The sequence below is a fragment of the Coloeus monedula genome, assembly GCF_965178545.1.
Source record: "Coloeus monedula genome assembly, chromosome: 8".
Classification (NCBI taxonomy): domain Eukaryota; kingdom Metazoa; phylum Chordata; class Aves; order Passeriformes; family Corvidae; genus Coloeus; species Coloeus monedula.
In genome coordinates, this window is record NC_138788.1 from 15,903,710 (window position 1) to 15,930,280 (window position 26,571).

Genomic DNA, 26,571 nt, shown 5'->3' on the forward strand with positions numbered 1-26,571 from the left:
TCAGCACAGATTCTGTAATGATAATCATAGTGCAAAGGTTGCAGAGCCTGGAGTCAGTAATGTGATCCTCACTATTTAACAGGATCCTTCCATACAAGGAGTCCAACGTGCAGGCATCTTACACTTTGGAGAGTTACATGACTCAGCAGAAGCCCTTGGTTATGTTTGGAAGAGGAGTAGATGAACAAACAATTCGCAGTGCTGGGGAAGACTCAAGCCAAGAATCAAATCACATAGTCTGGACTTGATTCATATTACATCAGTGTGAAATTGTGTAAGAGCAGGGATTGACATTCTTTTAACCTGCTGACACCAGATCCTTCTGCATGTTAATTTATGAAGTATGAATTCTGTGCCATATCTGCACTTCAGTATGCCATTACCATATAGTTACGGCGTTCTCAGAACTCCCTATACCTGAATTTGCCTGTTTCAAGCATAGGATTATTTTCATTTTTGTTTCAGATCTCCACTGTTTCCACTACCACATGTAGTTTTTTATTAGAGCATGGTCTGTGGAGAACTTTCTGTCTTTCTGTTTTTAATGAATAATCCTTGAAAATACTATCTCCTACTTTAATGAAAGTGCCTACTCTGTTTTTGGATTCGGGATTTCTAGTGTTAGTGTGTTTAGTGGCTGATCAAACTTCAAAGGTCTTTTTTATTGGCTGATTGAATCTTTTAATGCTGCAGCTCATTCATCCACAGTTTTACTGGTACTTCTGCTGCTAAATAGATACCAAAGTTCTTGTTTTGCATTTAAAATTGTAGCTTGAGGGCATGCCAGAATCATATCTTTAGGTTCATATATTCAGCCTCAATACTCAAGCCCCACATACTCCTCAGGAAACATCTTGAAATTGTCCCTTGGGTCAGTATCCTTGAGTTCTGCCCATGAGGAATATAAAATATGTCAAAATATGCATTTGGTTTTAATCTTCCTTTAGCATATGAGTCTTTTGTCTGCCCTCTTCTTTCTCCTCAAACAGGACAAAATAAAATCCTCAGAGGTAGAGCTCCAAGCAATTTGATTTTGGAAGATGACTTTCTTGACAGCTGTCAGTGTCCCCTGAGCATAGGATTTCTGGATGCTTTCAGTATCTGATTCTTGAAACATCTGGCAGCAACAGTATTTCCAAATATATTGGCATCCTGTGGCATTTGTGGTTGATATAGTTACTTTTAGGGTAGTAACTGACCTGTAAATCTTATGAAATTTTATACATCAATTTTTTCTTTGTTGCAGAGAGTTCCTCAGCTCCAGGTGATCATAGACTTTATTGTGAAAATGGTGTGATAATAGAACAGAAATGCTGGAAGTTCAGTGGTTTCTTGCAGAAATTTCTTTCCTTTTTTTTTTTTTTTTTAATGTTATCAGTCTTTCTTCCTTATCATGCTACCTGCTTTGAAAAGGGACATCACCTGTATTTAATTTTATAATTTTACACTCATAGTGTATAAGTGATTTTTGTGCTGAGCACGGCAAGTGTTTTACAAGACACATCTAAGTAACCTGCTAATTCAACTCCTTGACAATCCTCTCTCTCTCTCAAATTCTCCACTGCCTTCTTTCTTTTCCTCGTGGTTCATTGCACTGTGTGCTGACAGTGAGGGTGCTCAATGTTGGGTTCCCTTCTCCTTCTCTGGTAACACCCATATTCTCATCAGGGTTTGGTTAATGAATCCAGCAGTACCAAGCACGATGCAGTTGGGTTTGATGAAATTTTCTTTCTGAGGCTGTTCTTCATCATGGGTTGTGATCTGTCTGATCCTTGTCATGAACTAAGCAAGGCTGGCATCTTCCTGTAGCTTTTAATATCAAAGTAAAAACTAAAAGGACAAAACATATGTATTTTAATTTTTTTAAAAAACATTGATATCAGTTTAGCTGGATAGATTGAGCATTATTTGCTTGCTTTCCCCGTAGCTAGCCTGTGTAATTTTATACCATTATAGTTGGTATTACATGAAGTGAATATGAGATAGCATGCTTTCCCCTCTTACAATATTTCAAAAAAGTTGAACCCTAGTTGCTGCAGAAATTTCAGTCTTATCAGTACAGTAGATTTTTTAGTAATAGGAAAATTAGAGAGAATTCATAACGGTCATTTTTTTATTTTATGTGGAGGTATTTTGAGCCTTTTCATGTTATGTTTGAAAAATGTGATCCTTGCTATATACATCTATCCTTTTGAGTATTCCTTCTTTTAGAAATCAAAATGATGATGTAAGTAAAATTGTTATTATTTTTCACCATTGGATTTCTTAGCTTTTGCTTTATTTTCCACCCTTACGGGGTGGATTGCCAGCTCTTGCTTGCCATAGCAATCGATTTCAGCCAGACTACTGTGAAGTTTTTGCAGAGGTTTGAGTTTTGGGGTTTTTTTTTACTATTGTGCTGTTTTACTTCCTCTCTTTTTGCCAGTATGTACCTAGAAATTATGTACTGTACTTCCCTAAATTTCCATGGCAATTGATTATATTCCATCTCCATTTTTGCTATCACTATTTTTGCTGTTGTTTTATAGATTTAATCTTAGTTATTTATATCTTGGTTGTTTTTATATTAATAGATTTAACAGGAGGTTTTGGTTTTTTAGATGCATTTGTTCAGAGCAAGAAAAAAGCCTCACAAGAATGGAGTACATTGTGGAATACAGTAAAGTAGGGAGCACTTAGAAAAAAAATATACTAATTTCTTAGTGTTATAAAGAGTATTTAACTATGTATCTGTAAGTAATAAAGCCAGCATATGTGCCAATAGGCTTTTTAATACAACAGGTTCAATCTATTTGATTAATTTTAATGTTTACCCTGTGACTTACAGTACTTTGCATAAAATAATTTCTTTGTTAACATTCCCTGCTCTTATGAAAGCCATAATTCAGATAATAGAATATTGTTAAACTGCAACCAGTCTGCTAAAAATCTCTTCTGGTAACAACATTTCTGTGTATAAGAACAGCTGAGAAATATTGCTCTATATTTATGCATAGATTTGAAGATCAGAAAACAGCACAGTGAAACTCCCTGTAACCAGCAGGTGGTGGTGCTGGCTTAGAAATCAGTAGTGGCTGAAAAGCCTGCAAAAACTTCATTATGTACTGCTTTGCTAAGGAAAAAAAAATTATTAAAAAAAAATCAGATGGCTCTTTTTAATTGTGCTAAATTTTTTCCAGAAAGGTATATCCAGTGTAAGCACTTGTCTCTAGAACCTATGTAAATAGGCACAGCATTTTATACTTTACATATGAAATGATATGATGGCCTCACAAGTTAATAGTTGTATGAAGACCTCCATCCCAGAGGAATACTACAGCTAAGCCTTAAAGAGGATTGGGGATCACTGAGCCTGAGCCTGTGAAAGTTTATTAAATGGAAGTTTTTCCACTGATGTGGGTGAAAACTGAATAAGACTAACAATACGAAAGCCAGAGTTAAATGTTAGTATTTCAGTTCTTGTTCAGAGACACAAACATTTCTACACCCTTTTTTACAAAGATTAAACACAAGCCAAAATAAATTCAATGGTATCAAATTTTAAAAAGTAAAAAAAAATTATGAAGAAAACCCCAATTTATCGGTCAGATATTAACCACCTAGTTAAAAAAGAAACAATCTCAGCCAAATCTTCTAAAGTGTGTTTTCAAAAGTAAGGTAACTCATGGGTAGCAGAGGAAGAATTAGAAAAAAAAGAAAAATCTTAAAATTTAGGAATACAGTCTCTTGGACTTACAAGAAGTTTCTGGAAAATCTTTACTTCACTGTGGTATTGGCAGGGACACCTAGTATGTCTTCTTAATGAGCAAGGTAGATGAAATTTTATTTCGGTTTAAAACTTTAGGATATGCAGGTTGCAATTACACTGGAAATCTGGTTTTTTTAAGCTGTTAAGAGAAACTGGCACTTCTAAGTGGAAAACAAAAGTAATAATTCTAATGAGATTTCTGCAGGATGAAATCTACCCTTCCTAATATTCACAGGAAGGAAACAGTTGCAGCAAGACCAAGCTAAAATTTGCCGAGTTGTGCTCCAAAGGCATGGAACTATCACTTTCCTGTGCACTGAAATACTCTTCCTGACAAACACCATCTATGCTGCAAATACAAGATTTCTAATCCGGGGGAGCAGAGCAATCACCAAGGGCTCCTGAGCTTACTTTTACCCTTAGTTACTTTGAGGCACTGTATATTTTTCTCGGAATTTAATGGAGCTGGGGGAGTGTAAACAGTAAAGTGATCATAGGCACAATGATGAGTGGCCTTTCAAATTTAGATTTTTTTTTTTTTTTTTTTTTTTTTTAAATAGTAGCTTATTTTTTGTCCACAAATAGAACTTCACTGTTTTCTGCAGTGACTGATCAGGTTGTGAGTGTGTTTAGTCACAAAGGGGAAACTTCCTTAATTCTGTAAAAACAAGACAGATTCCTCCTACAATTTAGCAGAACTGCAGAACTGCAGTGTGCCCTTGCTAGTGCTGCAACTTCTTCCTCTGTATCCCTTATAGTTGGTGTCAAAATCCTCTTTGAGGCAATAGGACAAAGGACAATACACTTTGGGTTGCTGTGCATTGAAACAAGGATAGTCTATGACAATGCATGGAATACTATCATTTGCTCTGTGCTGCTACTCTTAAAGAATCTCCCATAGATGTGCCTTTTGGCTTTACGTGTCTTGCCTTGGGGAACTTGCAAAAGGCCACTCATAAGGAAATCAGCGTCCTTTAATCAACACTATTTTTTTAAGGAAGGAAAATAAAAACACAGAAATAAAAAGGATGTTACAGTTATTCAATGTTAGAGGCACACTTTTGTGCCTAATAAAAAAAAAAAACAAACCATCAAATACTGTAATAACAATCCACTCTTTTCACTTATGAATTTAGTATATTTTTATGGAATGTATTCCAAATGTAGTTTTCAAACAGCAATAGCAACGTCACAGTCTTACACCTGCTAGATCTGAGAATATTAAAGATTAACAGCCACAATTTTAGATCATTTGGTCACTTGAATTTTAGAAAGATCTCTGAGTAAGGAACACCTTTACAACAGAATTGACTGCAAGTGGGCCACCCAAGGCTGTATAACCCAAGATCAGTGGTAAAACTAAATCCCAGTCAGGAGATTCCCAGTCCTCTGCTTGTAGCCATGGGATCATCAGGTAGTCTGTTAAAATGTTAATGTGGCTTTGAGCAATCCTTCTGTACTTTGCTCTGCTAGAGACAGAAGCTGGGGCTCCAAAATTGTAGTTCATAGCTGCTTGTGACTTGGTAAGAAACACAGGGTCTGAACAGCTCTTATTTGACACATCGGGTAACATTTTCTGTAGCTCCTCCTCCATGTTCAGAGCAGAACAGCTTGTTGTAATGAAGTAAAATAATTTAAAGTTTAACTCAGCATATTTACACTTGCCATACTGATGAGACACTTTGACTTTTGTTATTCTCTGCAGTGCACTCTCAAAAGACAAAGTTAGTTCCCTTCACTTTGATGTTTGTCTGGGAAACAGACCCCCTTGAAAACAGACCATGTTCTAAGTTCTACAGTTTAGACACATCTCCATTTCTTCACTCTTTCCCAAAACAAAATTTACTTTATCCAAATAGTATTCTGTATGGATACAACATGTGGAGAAATCAGTTCGACAATTAAATGGACGGGGGGGGGGAAATCTACTGCTGCTTTGCTTTTTTTTAACTTTCATTTGAGTTTTCCAATAACAGTATAATGACTTGAATAAACAATTACAGAGTGAATCATAATTTGAAAAGGCAGTGGAGAATGAAGACTAAAAATCGAGAAAAATGTATGAGGGAATACTAAAATCTGATTTAGAAAAGATGTTCAAGGTTCAATGGATCTATGACTTAGTCTAAATATAAAGTAGGATTTGATTAGGAATTGAAGTAGCTTTTTTCTACTACTGTGCAAATTTGGCAGGGGAAAGAGATGTTTGTTATGTACAAATAGTGTCCTATGGTCTATATACCTCTGTATCAGAGCAAGAAACCAGATCCATGAAATAAGAAGCCTTTCTCAAAATTGCACACGCCAACTGTAAAATGCTGTATTATGGGAAAGGCTTTCTTCTCATTTATAACAGCATATACATGAGGTATGAACAGCTCCTCATCTAAAGTCCATTGAAGTCAGTGTAAATGTTTTCTCTTACTTAAGCAGACTTTGGATCAACCACAATTTGGACAACCTTAAACCACTTCTTTGCTTGCAGAAGTCATAGTAATAGAGAAGTGATAATAACTGATACAGCATTCATAATCGTTATGTTCTTGAATTAAACTGGAGGAGCAAAGAAAAAATATCAGATTTCTACAATGACCTTAGAGAGATGCTCTACCCTTAAAAATAAATACAAATGGTGTAAAGCTATACCCCAGACCTTTTTCACCAAAAGATTTAAGTTAAAAGTTTGCTGGGTTTCCAAACTCCTTTGTAGTCTATCTTTCATTCTATATACAAGTTACTCTAAAAGATCAGGAACTTAAAGTTTTTAATGATTTCACTGAATATGAGAGCAGCCATCTAAAATTAATAACAGGATCCAGCATGGCAAGATTCCACATTTGCTATTAACTATCTTTTTTACAGCATTCAAGGAAAAGCAAAGATGAGGAATATATCTGTGGCTGAGTTTCAATTCTTTACGTGGGAGAAGAATTAAGACTGAAAGACCATGTATTATTAATACAAAATTTAAGTATTGGATGCTAATAGAAAGAAAAAGAAAAAGGGGGGGCGGGGGCAAGTAGTAGACACAATGCATTTGTTTTGCAATTTTATGTGCTTTTAACCAAAAGGTGCAAGCCTGGGACAAAAAGAGAGGAGAAAAGAAAAATATTTCTTGATCTGCACTTTCAAAGAGAATATCTCATGTAAGCACCATTCAGTATTTGCAAGAGGTTCTGATATGATGCATTCTTGACATTCTTGGATCTTGATGTTTTATCTGCTTCAAGTGGCACACTCTGCAACTAAAAGCCAGCCTCACCTGCTTTTCTAATGGTGCTAGTGTGTAGAGATATGCAGCATATCTTTTTGTATTAAAAAACCAGAATGAAATGCATTTTTCTGAGTTTGTAATGCACATAGAAACAAAAGCAGCAATCCTGTTTCATTTGAGATTACCATTTCAGACACCAAGCAAACGCTGCTCTGCTGTTTCTAAAATTAACATTCTTGTATCTCATCAAGCACCATTATATTGTAGTTTCTAGTCAATGGTTTCATTACATCTGTTACCGCCAAAAAAAAAACGCAAGTAAATTTGTAAAATAAATAGTTCACTGGCACAAAATGATTTTTAGAGGAGGAATAATGTGGGGGTTATTACAACACATTATTAAACAAATAACAAATGTTTTGATTAAATCATATTTCAATACTATGCTAAATTCCACCTCCAACTGATTTGGCACATTTTCTTTTTTGAAACTACCTTTGATAAGAAATGCATTACAAACTCATCAGTTTAGCTTCCTGTTAACAAAGAGACAGCAGCCGTCTGGATTATTCTAGATCCGCAGTGAAACTGCCACACTATGTATGCTCAAACTAAAGCTGTGCAAGTTTGACAAGGGGCAGATGAATCCAGGAGTTATTGTGCAGAGGTTTAAGTCTATGCGGCAGCTGACGGTTGAAATAATCATCTATACATCGCTCTGAGCTAGCTGGGGAAAGGTTGAAGCTGTGTATTTTCAACATATCTAGCCTAATGGTTAATCTGTTGTCTTGTACAGGGGGTGCTGGGTGGAATCACAGCAATAGCTGACAGTTTGGAGGAATTGCTGTGGGTATTTTCAGTTGCCTGATTCACAAAGTGGTAGGTAGCAAAGTCTAAACAGCCTTGTCATTGAATGAGGCAAGTCATGCTCACTGTCACTCCCATCAAAAGAACTCTGGTAGCCAAAAGCTCAATCAACATATTGATTATTTGCATTTAGTAATACAGGGCTGCAGCTTGTCTTCACCCCCCCACCCCATGAAAGGTGAGCCACATTGCAGAATGGTGACTGCTCCTTTGGAGGTCAGCTTAGAAGATGTTTAGGAGAAAGACATTGGTTAAGTTGGGGGAAGAAATAAAATATTTCTTCAAACCAAGATAGTTTAACTGTTAGAAACACTCTGTATTTCTAGTGCTGGATCTGACATATCTTCACAGTGACATGGCATTACTCACTACAGAGATTAAGGGGGTGCAGTATGAATTAGACTGAAACAAAAATGAAGTATCTGCAAGTGACAGCTCTGGCTGATGGCTGACTATGAAGGAAAACACTGTGCTAGTGTCTGGCGAAAAACAGTGCTGAAAGCCTAGCAGCTGATAGAGATGGGGGAGGAAAGGAGCACTGGGTATCAGTGGTAGTTGTTTAGAATGTCTGGTTTTGGTCAGGATATTTTTTCTCCTTTAAAACACATTTTCATCTTCCCTTCCAGGCAAATCATGCTGAAGCCAGTTTCAGCCATTTTGTTGAAAGCACTGTACTGGTATTCTGCCTTGTTACATTTAAATTAAAGCTCAGCCCAGTTTTAAGTTATGGCAAGTGTATGCTCACAAAGAATAAATAGATATTGCCACAGGCATTAGTTTAACTACATTTGTTGTTTTAAAAATGTTCAGGGAGTTGCAGATTGCAATTCAAATTATCTTCATTATAATAAATAAAATGTATAGAAATAGAAACAGGCATGATTCCCTAATGCAGTCTGTAGGCAAGTGTATATTCATTGAGCTTGAAAGGGAGTTCCTGAGGGTGGGGGTACAGAATAGGAATATATGCAACTTCAAAATACCTTTACAATTGCATTAATATATCACATTTTATACATAATATTTTTACTTTCTCTTATGGTGACAGGGTTCTTGGGCAAATTCTGTACAGCATTTATTAAAAGTAGGTAGTGTTCACCCAGTGTGCAATTAGAAAATACTACAGAAAATGGAATTTCTTACCCTTACTCTACTTTTATCCCATTCCTTATTGTTTACTGTTCTCAAAAAGTAGTTTAAAATTTGCTCTCAAAATGGCTCTCAAAATATTCTTAGGTAATAATAATGCCTTATGGATGCATGACAATCTACTGAACAGTTCTAAGGAATTTTGGCAGCATAAATAATGCAAGCCTATGACCATTTGCAGTGGAAATAAAGTCATATGTCATATTACATAAAAAGAAATTAATCTAACTATGACTAGAAAAATAGTTCTGTTTTAGTAGACTTACTGGTGCTAAACTCATCTCATACTTGGAAGAGAACCCTGGTGGATTTGGAGGTTGTGATTTGATGTTGCACAGTGGTACAACAAATTACCCCAATCCAGACAGTTTGATTGCCAAACCTAGTGAGGCAGTGACAGTATGTAAGGATGTATTTAGTTCCATATAATTAACAGCAATCTTTGTTTCCCAAATATGTTTTCTATGGAAATCAGTCCACACAGTAGTGCAAGAACCCAATCGGATTTTAAAGAAATTATTAATAAAACTCAACAGTCTTTGCTGATCAGTGGGATGCTCTGTAAGTGCTTTAGGCTCTGCCCACTGTAGTATGTATCTGCTGAAGTTGGTTTGTGTGTCTCACCTGACTGTACAGTACTGCTTAATCCAACAGCTCCATGCTTGCACATGGAATTCAGGGTGTATCCTGACAGCTCCTGTGTGTTGGACAACGTGCACCTATAGCTTGACAGGCTATTTACACTAAGAGTAACCAGTTTTACTCTTCTGTGGTAAAAAATATATAATTTGAGGAGAAAGGGAGAAAGAGATTATTATCTCTACCAAAGATAGGTTATTCAAATATTATTCTGTAACCCTTGCTTTTGAAGATTGAGTAAAAAGACATGGGCCATAAATTGTTGGAGTAAGAAAGAAAATTGTCCTATGTACGAAGAATTTCATCACTCATCCACTGTGGGGCTTCTTCCACGTTGATCTGAGCTCCTGTCAGAGGCAGGAGGCTAGAAGTCATGGGATAAAACCAGTAGTTAGAACTTCTAAATCTAGAATAATTTGACAAAGAAAAAATTGGCAACTTGTTATGCCCATGCTCAGTAATAGTACCTGTCCACACTGTTGGAACTAAGGGGGAGTAACTTAGGTTTTAAGCAGCTCAGTTTGCCTTCCTGGTGAACAAGATCATGTGGTGCTATTAAATATGATGCCAAGCTCCAGATATGAAGCCATTACCAAAGGACAGGTATTTTTGTTCTGACACATGCTGTGCCACTGCAAACACAAAATCTTGGGAAAGCTTGATTTTTGTCTGCATGGAATATGCTATGACATACACTGCTATGGAAGGTTATTGCTTAATAGTCAGGTCTGGTGTCTGAAACCATCACTTACTGAACTCCAGAAGAGACTGTAAAAAGATTGTGATGTTTCTTAAACAACTTGATTGGAGGGTCGATAAGCTTAATAGATTCTGGTCTTCTTCCATTGCATATGAAGATACTTTGATACAGGATGTGGATTTTTAAAGATTATTTCCAGTATTACTATCTGGACTTTAAAAACAGAACTGAGTTGATGCATATCAAAGCCTTCAAATACATGTTTGACCAGTGGCATGTGTAGAGAGATAGGTCTCTGCAGATATATTTTATCATCTGAAAATTGTTTCACTTGGAGGAATATAAAAAATAGAAGTACAAAATTTGATAAAAATCCTGGTAACTCTGAGGTAAAATTGATAATTTTCAAGTAGTGTGTTCAATATTCTATACAGTGGTTTTTGTGGCAGTTTTGCCAATCAAAGATAATATACTCTCCTTTGATGTTTTAAAATATATATGAACTCCAGTGCATATGCATTGTTATTATACTTTAAATGTTACTTCTATTAGCAAAAAGCTGAAAAACGTTGTGATTTAGACTCTAGTTCTTTTCCCACTAATTTTTCTATCGACCTCAGAATAGTAGCAAGCCATCAATTCAGAGGTCACAGAATAGGAGTGGGTGCTTTGTTACCAACCAGTTCAACCTTGTTGAAAAGTAGCTTCAAATGACTCTTGTAATTCCTATACACTACTTTTTTCATGAGGGAGACGGATTTTGTGCTTGAAGAGAAATGGCAAGCATGGGAATGCTATTTTCTTATCTCTGCTGTTACCAGATGGTGTTTCTAGCTGGTGGTAAACTAGACAAAGATCCCAGAAAACATGCTGACCTCCTCAAATACTTTGCTTCTACTTTCTGCTCAATGTTCTCCATAGAATTTTTAAGGCAATTGAAACGTGGAAATAATGCTGCAAGTTTATCAGTCCACCAACCACTCCCTACCTAACCTTCTTACTTCATTATACATAACCAAATATAAGGTCTTGGTGGCTCAGTTACATACCTTCTTGTCTATACTGTACTCATTCAGAATGAAACAAGCATTAGGAGAAGATCTTTACTGCATATTTTTACCAGAAAAACATTTTGTCTTTGGTTTTTACTGAGGGCACCATTTGTTAGAGGTATTAGTTGGGGGGGAGGTGGTGTTTAAATAGTCTTGATATATTATCAATGGAAGACTAAGAATAAGAGTTTTAAGCTAAATCCATATTTAGGAAATTGAATTTCTTAACTTTCTTTTCAGAGGCACCATTTATGACCTCCTGAAATTTACAGTATGCAGCGCTGTTGAATACTCAACAACTTTTATGTGGGTTCCTAAACATCAGTTTAATTCCATAAGTATGCTTGCACAATTTTGAAGTGGTGACCTTACATATCCTATGATTCCTTATTTATTTTAATAGCAGCAGAGTGCTTTACCTCCCCTGTCATTTTCAGTAGTTTCAAAGAAATAAACATCTTCCACAGACAATACATCTCAAAGCCTTTATCAACATGGGGGAAATAAGTATTTCCTCAGATATACTTACCCCAGGATGGGATTATATTAAAGGTGATAATATTGTTGAATAATCCTTTTATAAGTATCCTTTTATAAAGAGTCATTTTTAGAGAAAAAAAAAGAAACCTAACCTAAGAGAGCTGCAGGTATAAACCTTTATTTCTGCTGTTGGAACTGATACCTTAAGCTTTAATATCTGTACTTCCACGTAATATCAAAATTGATTCATGCCTGTGGTTTGAAATAATTTTTAATACAAAGAAATTAATTTAAATTTTTTCTTATTATTTAGAAGTAAAGAATGCAGCTAGATCAAGTTACCCAAAATGTTCATATCAATTCAAGAATGCAACTACTAATGCATTGATTGATGCCAAGTCCACTGAAGGAATCCTGGAACCTGTTCCACTTGTTAATAACCGTAAAGGGAGCCTCTTCCTACCCAACAACCCCTCGCTGCTGCACCTTAACTTACTGAGTTCTGTTGAACAAGGAAAATCTACCTACTGTAGATTGCAAAGGGCACTCAGCCTGCCTGTAAAATACCGCTACCATTCCCAAAAGCCTGGGTTGAACCAAGATCTCCGTAGGTAGCCCAGTAGCTGGATGCATAAGGCAATACAGAATGGTTTGTGCATGGTTTTGCAGTCTGTTTTCAATGTGACTATGACATTACTAATGCTCTCTTAAGTGCTTACAAATGTGGGTTTCTCCAGATGTGGTGATTAATAAGTTAATCAAGATAGCTAGTCAACTAATGTTTCTGGGTGGTTTGTGCTTTACCTTTCAAAGGGTTTAATTGCTTTGAAGTATTTACATGCTAGGCAGAATGAACTCACTAGGTATCCCAGTTCGTGTGATGTTCAGTAACATAGATGTTATTTCAAATTTCAGCGCTTTTTGGTGTCTAAAAAAGTATCTGTAAACTGTTCTGCTAGTGACCTGGGAGAGGCAGTCAAGGAGACAGTGTTGTTTTAAAAATAGTTAGAAATAACAAAGAAAAAAGTTATGAATTTATCCACTGCTTTGAAAGACATTCCCTTTGTTTTGCTTTAAAAATGAAATGAGGATAAAAGTCAAGTAATATGTTGTTACAGATGTTCAACTCCACATTAAGGCTGTTAAAATTACCAGCACATCTTAAACCAATTCATGGAACATTGTCTGGAGGTTATGTCATTGAAATAATGAACACTCTTTACTCAAGAATAAGCAAACATGTTAAAACATCAGTGTAACTTTAAATTAAACTCCAGCATAAAACTGAGTGTCTGAAGCCTCATTAGACTCGCCTGACATTTTTTTAGCACTGAGTCTTCCTGAACTGCAAAACTGTGAGCTCTGGGTTGTTACAGCAGTACATTAAGTGTTATACTTAGGGATGTGCAAAGAAGCTCTTGAATGTTATTAGAGCTCGAAGGCTGAATTGAGTTCCAAATCTATAAAATTCTGTGTCCAATTCTTGAACTTATTTCCAATTTTCCTGAAAGCTGGTAAAGAAAGTCTGCATTACATAATATGACTGTAGTTAATACAAATCCTGTAGTATAAAGACATAAAAAATGGGGACTCATTAAAAAAAGCAAACATACGATACCAGATTGAGTTGTCATCTATCACAGCCCATTATTCAAATATGTTTGTCTTTCATAAGAACAAGCAAATTTAAGACTCCCTTTTAAATTAATGCAGACACAGAAACCATGAAACTAAAGTATTTAATAATCTTACTAAAAATTTTGCTAGGTACACTTCTTTAAATAGGCAGGAAACTGATAGGAGTATCTGAAGGATAATAATTAGATATGTTTTATATCCTACTTACTAGTAAGAAACCACTTGTAAGTTATCATTGCAACATTTTTGGGAACCAAGCCTTAGGTAATAGTGTCCATTAGATACTATTCACATATTTCAACTTCATGTATTCCCTTCCTCCATTCCTATGGAGCTGTGCTTCTAAACTGGAGATGCCCCGTAAACTCTGTGCAGAGATTTAAATTAAAAATACAATCTTGATTTCAATCATGTCATATGATTAATATAGATCTCCTTTCATTGCTACAATGAGAATAAATGGCTTTCTTGCTTAAGCAACAAATTGAGATCCCTCAGAAAGCTTTGCTAACAGGTATTAAGTAGTGAGCCACGTCAGCCTTGGACTTTACAGGCAACTGGTGACAGAAACATAGTTTGAATATGACAAGCACATATCCAAAATGGAAGTTAGTTTATTGCAGATGCAGTATAAATAATAAGTGCAGACTGCTAGAAATGTACTTCTAGAAGTTGTTGTTTTGAATAATTACTAGTAAGACTTTGTTTTTAATTGGGCAGCAAGTTAGCATCACCTGGCAGCACTGGAGAACACAAGTGTTGGACCATATAGTACAAAAACATCCTTATTGTATTAACTTCTGGAATTTGAAAAGATTAGACAGGAGTCTTATTAGATAGCTGAAAACTTGGAGAAGTATTATTTTTTAATATTGTTTTCTCTTGTTCAGAGAAATTTTTCTGGTTATAATATTATCTGCAGTTGTGTTAATGTAAGGTCCCATTGCCCATGGTCCTGATGGTCGTGTATCTTCCTTGAACTGCTAAAATAGTGTAACAATACACTTGTGGTGCTAAACTGCATCTCTTGACAAACATTCTGTAACCCCATGGTAACAGATTAAATTGAGTGAAATTTAGAACTTTTACTCCCAAGAGAGCAAAGTTTTCTTTGAGAGTTGTTTTCTGGAAGGAACATTTTTGCATGGTTCTTGTTTGTTCGATCTTTTAAGTGGTGGAACTGAATATTTATATCCGATAAAGAACGAGAGCACAGCTAATATCTTGAAACCTCTTGTCTGTGTGGAATAGCATGCAAATAACTTTTTATTAGAGAAGTTTAAAACAAGACCGGGCCATTTCCAAGAGAAGGATTTGCAGAGGGTGTTCTGAAAAGCACAAAGACTTGCACTTTTTTGCAATCAGAAATGCAAAGATATTACCAACAAAATAATTCTGTGCATGTTCACTTCATGGTACGCATAGCTAAATACTGAAGTGATCTGGTTTAATATGTGCAAACTGTCACAGAAAGAAAACGTCAATTTGTGTATTTTTGAGAATCTTCTGTGGGCTTATTTATCTCTCAGGCAAACAAAGAATGGCACTTGACTAACCATCAATAAGCATTTACACTATAGGACTTTGATCTGGAAAAAAAAAGAAAAGTCAAATGAGAAGAAAATTCCTTTGTCCTTAGGGATGCTGCCCAAGAAGAGAAGAAAAGAACTTAGTGAATAAATCATTATTAGACAGGCATTGTTCTGATCTAAGTATTACTTTTTACACCGCTCTTTGGCGCATTTATTTTGGGATTAGCTTTGTTTGGTTGCTTTTTTTGTCTTTTTTTGTTTGCACTGCTTTCTTTAGTTGTGACTCCCTTGTGCTAGGTGATGCCAGGTCATTTAAAAAGAGAGCGGAATCTGTCTTTTCAGGGTCCAGCCCTTTGGTCTTGACCAAGGCAAAAGTTCCATAGCAGGCTTGGGCAAACAGACATACATGGCAGGCTGGAATGCAGTAATAAAATAGTGTTGGAAGAGGGTTATAGGAAAAGGCTGTTGCTTCATTTCTTCACATATAAGTCTGGGGCAGGTGACATATATCCCCATTTTGTTGTTTTTCCTGTGTATCTTGTTGCAAGTAGTATTTTTTTCTCAACCTCTGCTTGTGCACTGCTAATGTGTACTAAGCTCTTTAAATATAGCAGCTACTTCTACTACTAATGTCTTTCCTTTTAGCTTTAAAGTAAAAGCTTCCTAGGCATCAGTTATACTATCTTCTAGTTAATTTTTCATTTAACAGGAGGATGGGAAAAAAGTTTATTTTTTCTTCTTTATATCAGAATAAATTAGCATTACTATGAACCTGAGAAAGCAGGCATTTTTATTCCCTTTGATAGCACATTCAAAGGTTACACACAGATTATCAAGTGCAGTTACAATCTTAAAATAGTAAAGATAGTGGTTAATTCTTATAGATGAGTTCTTAGGAAGCTGCACTTGTTTAAGCAATACATATTGTGACATAAGTTATCCAAGAGTAGTCTATGACTGGCAAAACTGTAAGTGATTTTGTATCTGGAAATTGATCTGTCATAGAAAATGCACCTCATCCTCATTAAAAGATTGCATAACACATGCATCCTCTGTTATACAGGTATTGTCTCCCCAGTTCCATTCAACCTCATTCTGTTCACTCCTGTTAAAACTCCGTTTTGTGAGGAGGGTAGAGCGATGAGGTCTGACTTGTGCTGGAGATCTGTGCACAATGGCAGGCTGCATTCACATTCCCGACTAACTGAATCATTGAACATCAAGGCATTGAATATTTTACATCTCTTCATGAAGACTCTGTTGTTTGGCATGTGAGGAGCGAGAACCAACTGGTGTCTAGTTCATTAGCAAAAGCAGGCTGGCAGCTGTTAAGTTGATATTGCAAATAGTACTTTATCTGTCTGGGAATATAGCAGAGCACTAATTCTATTTTTCTGTAGCACAGATTAACTGATAATAACTAAGAATAACCCGAATGTGGTCCCCCCGGCTTTGTTTTTGAAGTATGAAACCAATTTGAACGCCTATGTTCAAAACCCTGGTATTCTTCTCTGCTTCTCCTTCAAACCAATCTCTTCAACTAACATGTATTTGATTTTTATTACTGTTGGGCCTATGTTAGCAATGACGTATCAGTGCGTGAATGGACATAGAGTGTGTGTTCTTTGCTACTTCACTTGTATTTCGTATTGCACTCAGAGCAGTACTTAATCTCATGAGTTCCTTATATTTCCAGTTGAAGATGAGCAGCCGTCGACACTATCACCCAAAAAAAAGCAGCGAAATGGAGGCATGCGAAATTCACCCAACTCCTCACCCAAACTGATGAGGTAAGACTGTAAGAAACTCATATCTTCATCTCCTTTCTTTCTTCCTTCCTCCTCTCCTCCCCCCACATCAAAAATAAGGGGAGGGGGTGAAAAAGGAAGATTGTTAGATGGTTTCTGAAAGGCTGAAGTATTTATTCTGTCAGCTTGTCAGCAGTTAATGATAGAGCTGAAAAAAAATTCTGTCATGAAAAACAGTTTGAAAAGCTGTTTGAAAAATACATAGGCTTTAAAGTCTTAGCTGTCACCCTGTCCTGTCCATGTGTAGTTCTTAAACAGCAGTGGCACTAATGATAGCACTAACCAATCAGGGGAACTCATGTGGTTAGTTTGCCTCAGGCAATTCTCTTTTTGTTGGATTCCCTCTGAGTACTGTTTTCTGTACTTAAGGCCATATGTGAGATGTATCATCACAATCAAAAATGAACCTGAATATTACCTTCCTTTTATCCTGTCGATTGAAATCAAATTTCTGTGAATTGATTTAGACTGATGAAAAAGTCTAATAATATATGTACTTGCCAAAGCAAAGTTCAAAACTAACACAGTTTTAGTCAAGCTAAAAGCACATTAATTATGAAATACAGGGATTTTTAAGAGGGTAGTATATACTCTAAAAGTGGGTGATGAAAACAGCATCTTGTTAGTGATATTTTTCCCCTGTTGCTCTGTGTACATTATTTTACAATATAACTCCTTTGTATAACTGTGTAGTTTCCTATCATAGGGCAAATTACCTCTAAGAGATTTGTTAAAACTAGAACTGCAACAAGAAATTGTAATCTGTTAAAATGTCATTTGCATTCTCTCTCACTGTGCTTCACCTTTTACCTTCTGAAGTCAGTTAGAATGGGATCCTGTAGTAGACTTAGAGTTTTCGAGGAAGCTGTTCCTGCTCTGGTTTTGCATATCCTGTGTAGCCAGGCTAGAACCCCAGTCCATAGTTGTATCCATAAATACCATAGCAGAGACTTTCCACTGCGTGTGTGTGTACACTGTGTGTATATATACAGAAATATGTAAACTTATTTACGTATATAAACAGACACATTCATGCAATTTGAGATTTATGTACTGTGACTGCTCACAGAGGTTAAGTGAAAAAAATTGACACAAATATACAGTTCTTTCCATATAAAAAATCACTTATGAATTTTATTTTATTTTGACAATGATTTTGTTCCTTTAACGATTCTGGATACAGCTAGGTGATATTTCTCTTTGTATTTTAGTCACTAGACTGGAATTTTCTTTGGCCAGTTATAGAAGCATCCATATTTGTTTATTGTTTCTGCAATATAGGGCATATTCAGGGATGTAACTTCTACAAATCATCTTCATCTCTGTTTAGACTACAGAACCAAAAGTGAGATTGATTCACAGAGGGAAAATGCACCCAGCTGTGGCTTTTTTTTTTTTTCCTATTGACCATCTATTTCTGTTAAATGTATCATTAAAAGTTCTCTGCCTTCCTGTTAGCTCAGCCTTGCCCATATGACACTGATTTACATGCTTGTTTACAGTTTATGAGGAAGAATAAAATGAGCATACTGGCAAACTTCTCATTTTTATAGTGCCAGTTGTCATGCTAACATCGTTTTCAATTTACTTACCTCTGGACAATCCTCTTATCTGGTGCTAATTGTTTTAACTGCTTAAAATTTAAACATGTGGAGATTCCCCCCCTTCACCTTCTCTCAGATTCTAATTTTAGGGAAGTAGAAGTAAAAAGAAAGAGAAGGAGAGAGAGAGAAAGAGCTGAAACGTTTGGAGCTGAACACACTGTCCCTGTTTGCTATGTAAAGTATGCCTCATTTCTTTGATCTTGAGTAATAATAATTCTAGGGAGTTATACTGTTTTCATATGCTTCAAAGCTGTGTCAAAGTTTTGCTGCTTAAGGGTACTTCTTTATTCTATTGGCTCTTGGGTACTGAGATGACAGGTCCTCTGTACTAGGTGCAGGCTTTTTCAAGTCATAGCCTTCAGCAAAACATCAAATTACCAAATACAGGGTAACATACTTCTACACAAATGCCTTTCCTGTAGATATATTATACCATATATATTAAATACTTTAGTGTTACACGGTACATTTTATGTGCAATAGAAAGTGATGGTTTGAGGTAGCCTTAGGGGTACTTTTTTCCACAAGCAGAAAAAGCTAGTGTATACCGTATCAAGTATGGTTTTTACAGGACTTTCTGCCCGAAGGCCTTTGTAAATAAGTAATGATCAACAGATTGGCTGTGGGTTTTTGAAAAGCATGCCTGTGTCAGTTTGCATGATGGGGGAAGATTTTCAAAGTACAGCCTGCTTTCATTGCCTGCTGAAGAGGGACTGAGGGAGAGTAGTCGTCCTGAGCCTGAGCTGTCTGCTTAGTAGCACATCAGAATTGCTAAACACAGGTTGAGCAGTGAGTGGAGAACTTGCCAGGCTTCCAAATCCAGACATTGTTTTCTTCCTCTTCTCTGTTGCTGCTAAATTTATTCTCCAGCCCAGTGTTTGCACCCTCAGCTTCTCTCCAGACCCAACTGTCTCTTCATTTTACTCTTTATCTACACTGACTTAACTTTGGTTCAAGGTGCTAAAAAAGACAAAGGGGATTGAATCAGAAGAGAGCTATGTTAAGCTTTATTTGTAATGGTCAAACTCTTTTCTCCTCTCTGAAAAACAAAGGTGGACTGTATTACCTGCTATTTTGTATCCTTGTAAATTACAGAAAGTGACAGGTACTTGCTTGCCTGTCCGGAAATCCTTAGTGTATGTCAGCTAGAAGTACCCAAGAGGTAAATCAGCTAAAGCACCGTCATGTCTGTAGCTGATATTTATCTTTGGAAGTTTTTTCCTACATTTAGTTTAAAAGTTCCTTTTTCAAGTGAGTTTTTCCCCTGTCCCACCCACCCAGAAATGGTTGGCTATTTTGCAAACTTTTTCTCAGCTGTGGTTTTAGATCCAGAGGCTCTAGAAGGAGCCTGGAAGACAAGCAGTCTGGAGCATGAAAACAAAAAATATGTGAAAAATTGATTTATAAATTGAAATCTGAATTGTGACTTTTGAATCATGTTCTGAGCACCCCTACAGTTAAGATAATGTTGGAAATGATGCATAGGTTTTAGATTCCCACAGTGGCAGAGGCATCAGGGAAGCGGGTATTATGCTATGAGACAGAACTTTATGATTTCTGCTATTGCTAGATTAGAACAGAGGATGGAGATGGTACCACAGGATGGAAATGGTGTCATTGGGATTCTGTGGGACCTCATGACAAGTGGTCTGACCTGGTCAGAGAGTGAGAATCTTTGAGATTTACTAACACATAAGTAGAAGTCTGCATTACCAAATATGATCCAGATAGATAGATTGGAGACATCTTTTTAATGGCATCTTTTTGATGGCTCTAAATTACAATAAATTACTAACTGATATAAATACACAATTGACATACAAATGCTCTGTGTACATCACAGATGGTCTAGACTCACATTTGGGAAATCACTGTTCTAACTGAGTGCTGCATCACATCAAATGACATGAGCAGAATCACACTGATGCAGTACTAGAAGAGTCTAATCAATCAGAAACAAATCCTTCAAATTCCAACAATACCCACAAATGCAAATTAACCAGAAAAATACTCAGCATTGTCATGACTGTTTTTACCTGTTTTACATCAGCAAAAGTCTGTCCCATGAAACCCACAAGAATATGGATACTTTTTAAAAATAACTTAAACTCCAACAGGAAGAAATGGACACTCCTCCTGTTAAGATGTGAACACGGGGGACATCCTATTACAGTAAAAAGTAAAATTTAAATAGGAAAAGGAAGGAAAGCTGTAACTGAGAGAGTAATCACATGTTGGGTGTCCTTCATGAGGTGGAGAAGAAAGGTAGAACCAATCAATGCCTCTGGTATCATGCAGCAATATCAGTCCCTGTTCATCATCTCAGTTGCAGGTTCTGGTGCGTGTTATTGATGAGCAGTCATGTTAACTATGAGGAGGCTATATCGCCTGAATATCAAACAGCAAAGCTAGTTTTAAAAAAATATGTCATTTTGGATTCAGAATGACCAGTAAAAATGTGAAAAGCCCTGGATATGAATCAAAAAAGCCACTTAAATGATTGTTGCTGAGCCTCAAGTCTGTACTTAATGCTTTGGTAGCTGCTACTGCATGAGTGGAATACACTGACTTGAAGGAAATGTCAGCCCAGCTGAGTCAAACTACCTCTTAATGCAAGAACAAATAGCATATGACAGGGCCCAAGGGGCCTGAAGAGCAAACAAATAGTTTGTCCCTGTCCACTCTGGATGTAGTGGTGTAGTTGACATAGGCCTCTAGACAAGTAGCATACTCAGCAAAGGGTCATTATCATTAGTGTCCCTGATCACATAAAAATCAGAGGCATCAGAGGACACTGGATTTTCAGTGTGTTGCCAAGGAGAATTTCGTAAGCCTGAGGATTTTTTTTGATCGAGGATCTAAAATAATTCCCAACCAAACAATAAAACTTGCTCAGAAACTGTCAAGACCCAGCTAAATGACACAGAAAAAAAAGTGAGCTCTTTGGCATACATTTCCAGAAGCCTAATGAGATTATTTATCTGAAGTTGAGGAGGAAACCTCCTGTCTTTTTTCCTGAAGTTGTATATAATATTTTAAGTATATGAACAATGGCTGTGCACATTTCTCTGCTCATCCACCCACTAAGCCACATATACTTAAATGTGCATACACATTTCTGCTAGTGCCACTCAGCATGAATTTGTATTGCCTCTGCCATTGTAGTGCTGCCCTTCCATGAACTGAAACTGTGAGCTTTCTCACAGAAACCAAAAAAAAAAGTGATGGCAGATCTACGGAAGCGTTTCTCAAGCCAAAACTGGTAAAATAAGTTGACTCTGATCATTTTCCATGACTCCCTTAAACCAGATATGAAGGTAAGGTTTGGAAAAGTGAAAGCCCATTGATTAACCATAATAATGGTATATATTTACGTCCCTCAGCCTTGAAAATTTCCATCTTGGACTCTCAAATTTGTATCCTGACTTTATGCAGTGGTAATATGCAATGATAACCAAGCTGCAACCCAGTAGATATATAACAGCAAAATTCACTTCTTGATTCTGTTTTACAAGTTCACTACAACCAACATGAACAACAAGTAATTCAGTGATCACTATGTTACCTTACACCAGTTTTTAACAGTAATATAGAATTAAATTATTTAAATGATAGGGAGTAGTATCTGTTAGCGTATCTGACTCCTGATAGACCAGGGACTGGTAACTTTGGTTTCCTGTTTGATTTATCTCCCTCTTTTCCATTTCTTTGTTGAACAACTAGCTTTCTGATTTGAAGAATGGTACCCAGGTTTTGAAAAGACTGTAGTGGGTTGATGCTGGCTGATGCCAGACACCCATGAAAGCTGCTGTCTCACTCCCCTCCACAGCTGGACAGGGGGGAGAGAAAATATAACACAAGGTTCATGGGTTGAGATAATGACTGCGATCCCTCACAAAACAGACTTGCATTAGAGGTACTAATTGAATTTATTGCTAACAAAGTCAGAGCAGGACAATGACAAGTAAAAACAGACCTTAAAACACCTTCCCCCTACTTCTTCCTCCTTCCCAGGTCTACCTCCTCACCCCAGAGGTGCAGGGAGATGAGGAATGGGGTTTATGGTCAGTGATCACACGTCGTTTCTCCTGCTGCTCAGGGAGAGGAGTCCTTCCCTGGCTCCAGCGTGTGGTCCCTCCCATGGGAGGGTTCCCCATAACTTCTCCAACATGATTCCATTCCACAGGCAGCAGTTCTCTGCAAACTGCTACAATCTGAGTCACTCTTCCACTGAGTGCAGTCCTTCAAGGACAGGCTGCTCCAGCATGAGTCCTCTATAGGGTCACAGGTCCTACCAGGAAACCTTCTTCAGCATTGGCTCCTCTCTCCATGGGCCTGCAGGTCCCTGTCAGGAGCCTCCTCCAGCATGGGCCTCCTATGGGGTCCCTGCCTCCTCTCAGGCACCCGCCTTTTCCAGCGTGGGTCTCTTCCGCAGGCTTCAGAGGGATCTCTGCATCTCCGTGGACTTTCGAGGGCTGCAGGAGGACATCCTGCTTCACCATGATACTCACCATGGGCTGCAGGGAAACCTCAGCTTGGGTGCCTGGAGCATCTCCTGCCCCTCCTTCTCCACTGACCTGGTGTCTGCAGAGCTGTTCCTCTCACATGTTCTCACCCCACTCTTCTCTGGCTGCAATTACATCTGCACAATAACTTTTATTTCCTTCTGCCTAAATATATTATCACAGAGGTGCTACCATCATTTCTAATTGGCCCAGCCTTGGCCAGCAGCACATCTGTCCGGAGCCAAGTGACACTGGATCCACTGGATATGGAGGAAGCTTCTGGCAGCTTCTCACAGAAGCCACCCTGGTAGTCCCCTGGCTACCAAAACCCAACACAGTAGTTGTGTTATAAACCATAGGAATAAAGCAGTATCAGGGGTTTTTTGAGGTTACTTGAAATCTTGCACAAGTCTTTTTGGGATAAGAGAGCAGTGTCCGGAAAGGAAAGGAGAATTTTCCAGCAGAAAAAAAAAGTATTATTTTTATGAAGTTCAGGGATCGACTCAGATCAAGGCAGTGGAAATAAAAAGCTCTTTAGCTATAAACTGGGTTTAAAGAAAGAATTGTATTCTTATAAACATTGACTTGAAAAAGTGATAGCTTTTATCATAAGGTCACACACTTCTTTTAAGTGACAGAAACACTCTTCTATTTTATGATGCCACTTAACTGTGGGTTTATTTTTTATAAATGAGAAATTATTTTTTCAGGTACACTCTCCTACCTCTCAAAGATTGCTAGTTCTGCAGCTTCAGTAGATCGAAATGGGAAATATTAAAAACAAAAGACACATGGACTGTGTGTCTTGTATCCCCCTCATTAAATTGCATGTGCAAAAGTCTAGAAGTTAACTATTTCATTACTTTTTTTATGTGAGAGGCTTTGTACTTCAGAAGCACATTCTGATCATGTCCTGAGGTATCAAGATACTTTTAAAAGCAAGATTCTTACAGTAAACAGCCTTATATCAGTGTTCTTAGTAGTTTTGATAAATTAATGTGAGATCTTCAGTAAGGCTTCTGAGAATAATAAAACCAGCAATATCTGGGCAGAGCAAGAGGGAAGAAAGGAGAACTAACACTGTAATTCAGCCCATAAACTGTACAAGACACTGGGTACCAACCTCTGTATTAGATATAGTCTTCTTCCTAGATTTAGGGAAAAGGACAGTATGAGAATGTAGTAATATTAGGATAGCTTCTGAATATAACAATGAAAACATTTAGCAGTAAAATGCAGGTTTTCTTTCTCTTGTCACACTGGGTTTTCTTCTCTAAAGCCTGGTGCATTTGGGCACTGAATCCTTACAAATTTCATTTCTGATTAACCTGTGGAAGGAAAGATCAGTGAGAGAGTGTCATTAGTGTAACACACATAGGCAACAAATTCTCATTACAACTTAATGCCATCCACACAGACTGCAGGGTCACAGGGAATGGCTAATGGTAGCCGACAAATGTTGGGTGTATTAGTCACAAAACATTTGCTGAATTCCATCAGAATGTCGTGACAACCTTCATAGCTAGTCCCAGCGAGCTGCTGGAGTCAGTGGAGTTTTCCTGTGACAAGCCGTCACTCTATCTTAGTTGAGCTTTATAGCACCAGTCAAAGCAGTCAGAGAAGATTGAAGTGACAGAGGCCCACTGAGTAAATAGTGAAACATGCAGCACATCATGAAATATTCAGCCAGGGTGTAAAAGCTCTAAATGCTTTTTCAATTATTAGCACCTGCACTGGCTGCATACATCTAACACTAACAGCATGTTAATTGCCACAATTTGTTAGGGTAGTTGTAGGAGAAATTTCGAAGGCATGAGACATTCTTTAGCGTGTCTTCAATTTCTCTCTTACCTTCAGCAAATGCACTCCTTCCTCCTAAAATTAAATATCTGTGTGCACACACTTGCTAAGATATACCCACAAACATATAAGTCAGGTAGGAAAGCTCAAAATTCCTGAACCACAGGCAAAGTGACTTTAACGACCCTGAATCTTGTGGAGGAGACTGCTAAACAGTTTTTTGTGCACAAAATCCAGATATATCTACCTGAGAACAGCACAATTGCAAACTCTTAACAAACACAGGTTAAAGAGGAGTTGTGTTTCTCTCAGGTGTGTTTTGCTGTTGACAATAAGAGTTTTATTGGAGGGCAGAATAAAAAGTAGCCAAGACATTGTCTTACTAATGTGTAAAGACTAAGAGATTGCAGTTTATTTTCATGCAAACCCAGGGTCCTCCCTGCTGGTCACACAGTATTCTTGTTCCCAATGCTCAGCACATGGACTAGTTCCACTGCAGATCAGGGAGGGTATGTTGCTCTAGTACTCAATTGCATATGAATAACAGCAAGAGGGCTAAGACAAGGGTGACATAATACAAGGGTGTATTTAACAATAGTCATTTAGTGAGGCAGCCATTTAGTCCTGAATGGTCTTTTCAGTTCTGTCCATTCCCAGTCAGTACCCAAAAGTTTCAGACTCAAACCCTCAGATTTTGTGGTAGTTATAAATGTGTGCTAGGGAAGTAGTGCTCTTTAAAATGTAATGTTGACTTCCTTGCAGTAGGTTTGCTGTAAGTGGGATTTATGGTTTTGCTTTAGGCTGTTTTCTTCCAGGCAGGCTTTTTGGGTTTGCAGCTGTATCATGGCATTTAGTGTCGTTTTCAAGTTTAATTGCACATAAGTGGCATTATATGCTCTTCAAAACCTTGAAAAGATGGTATTTTGCTCTTCATTTTAAGTCATGCGTATGTAATATCTGCCATAAGAACCAGAGAAGCTATTTTTAAGCTGGAGTTATGGATGAGGGAAATTTAACTTGGGTTCCTTTCCTCCCATACAGGCTATACATGTCTTTTCCTGGCCAGAATGACCAAATGCTTTGGTCATTGCAAGTCATGAAAAACAGTATCTCAATTAAAACAAATACTAAGGATTTAATTGACAGAAAGTTCTTTTCTTCCTACAATTTGAAGTCTTAAATCAGATGACTTTGTAGCCCTGGAGAATATAATAGCTGCAGCATGAATATAAGCATTTCTACAGTAACCTGCCAGTGTGACTCAAGCACAGCTTGACAAGGCCATCTTCAAGGATGAGGAGGCAGAGAGGCTCTAGAAACATTCAGTCCATGGTTTGGCTGTAAGGGCAATGACTGTAATGCTTTGTGGAATATAAATTTTAATGGGAAGAGGGTGTCCAAATGCCTTAGGCAGATTTGACAGCTTTGGCCTCTCTGTGTGTCTGTCTTAATTAATTTTTAGTATTTGCAAAACAGGTTTGGATCATCAAATTAATGAGGGTGTGTATATCCAAAGTAGTAATACTATTTTATCACTGTTCTGATAAATTCTGTTTTTAAATATATAAGTCAGTGTATCTTCTGATACATTCAGTAACATCTGAGGACAAAGGTGGACCTGTAGCAGAGTTTCCAAGATCCAGAGACATCTTCAGGGATCACTTTACTGAGAACAATGAAAGAACATTGATTAAAGAGAGATTTAAATAGTATCTTAGCCTAGAAGACTTAAATTTAATAAACACACTTATATGTATTGTGAAACAGAATGTGGCTAGTCATATCACAAAGTCCTTCTCAGGCAATAACCCATTATCCTAGAGTAAAAGTAGCAC

The 26,571-nt window shown here is 37.2% G+C and overlaps 1 protein-coding gene across 12 annotated transcripts in view; it reads left to right on the plus strand.

Moving 5' to 3' along the window:
- Nucleotides 1–26,571, plus strand: part of KCNMA1 (potassium calcium-activated channel subfamily M alpha 1) — a 439,539-nt gene that overhangs the window by 358,676 nt on the left and 54,292 nt on the right. For 7 of the 12 annotated variants that reach the window (XM_082286462.1, XM_082286463.1, XM_082286461.1 and 4 more), the window contains 2 exons: nt 12,163–12,456; nt 16,716–16,809. In XM_082286462.1, the coding sequence (XP_082142588.1) occupies nt 12,163–12,456; nt 16,716–16,809 (388 nt within the window). Of the gene's footprint in view, nt 1–6,819; nt 6,895–12,162; nt 12,457–16,715; nt 16,810–26,571 lie in introns of all 12 variants that reach the window. The other 5 variants (XM_082286468.1, XM_082286459.1, XM_082286460.1 and 2 more) reach the window with 2 other exon arrangements.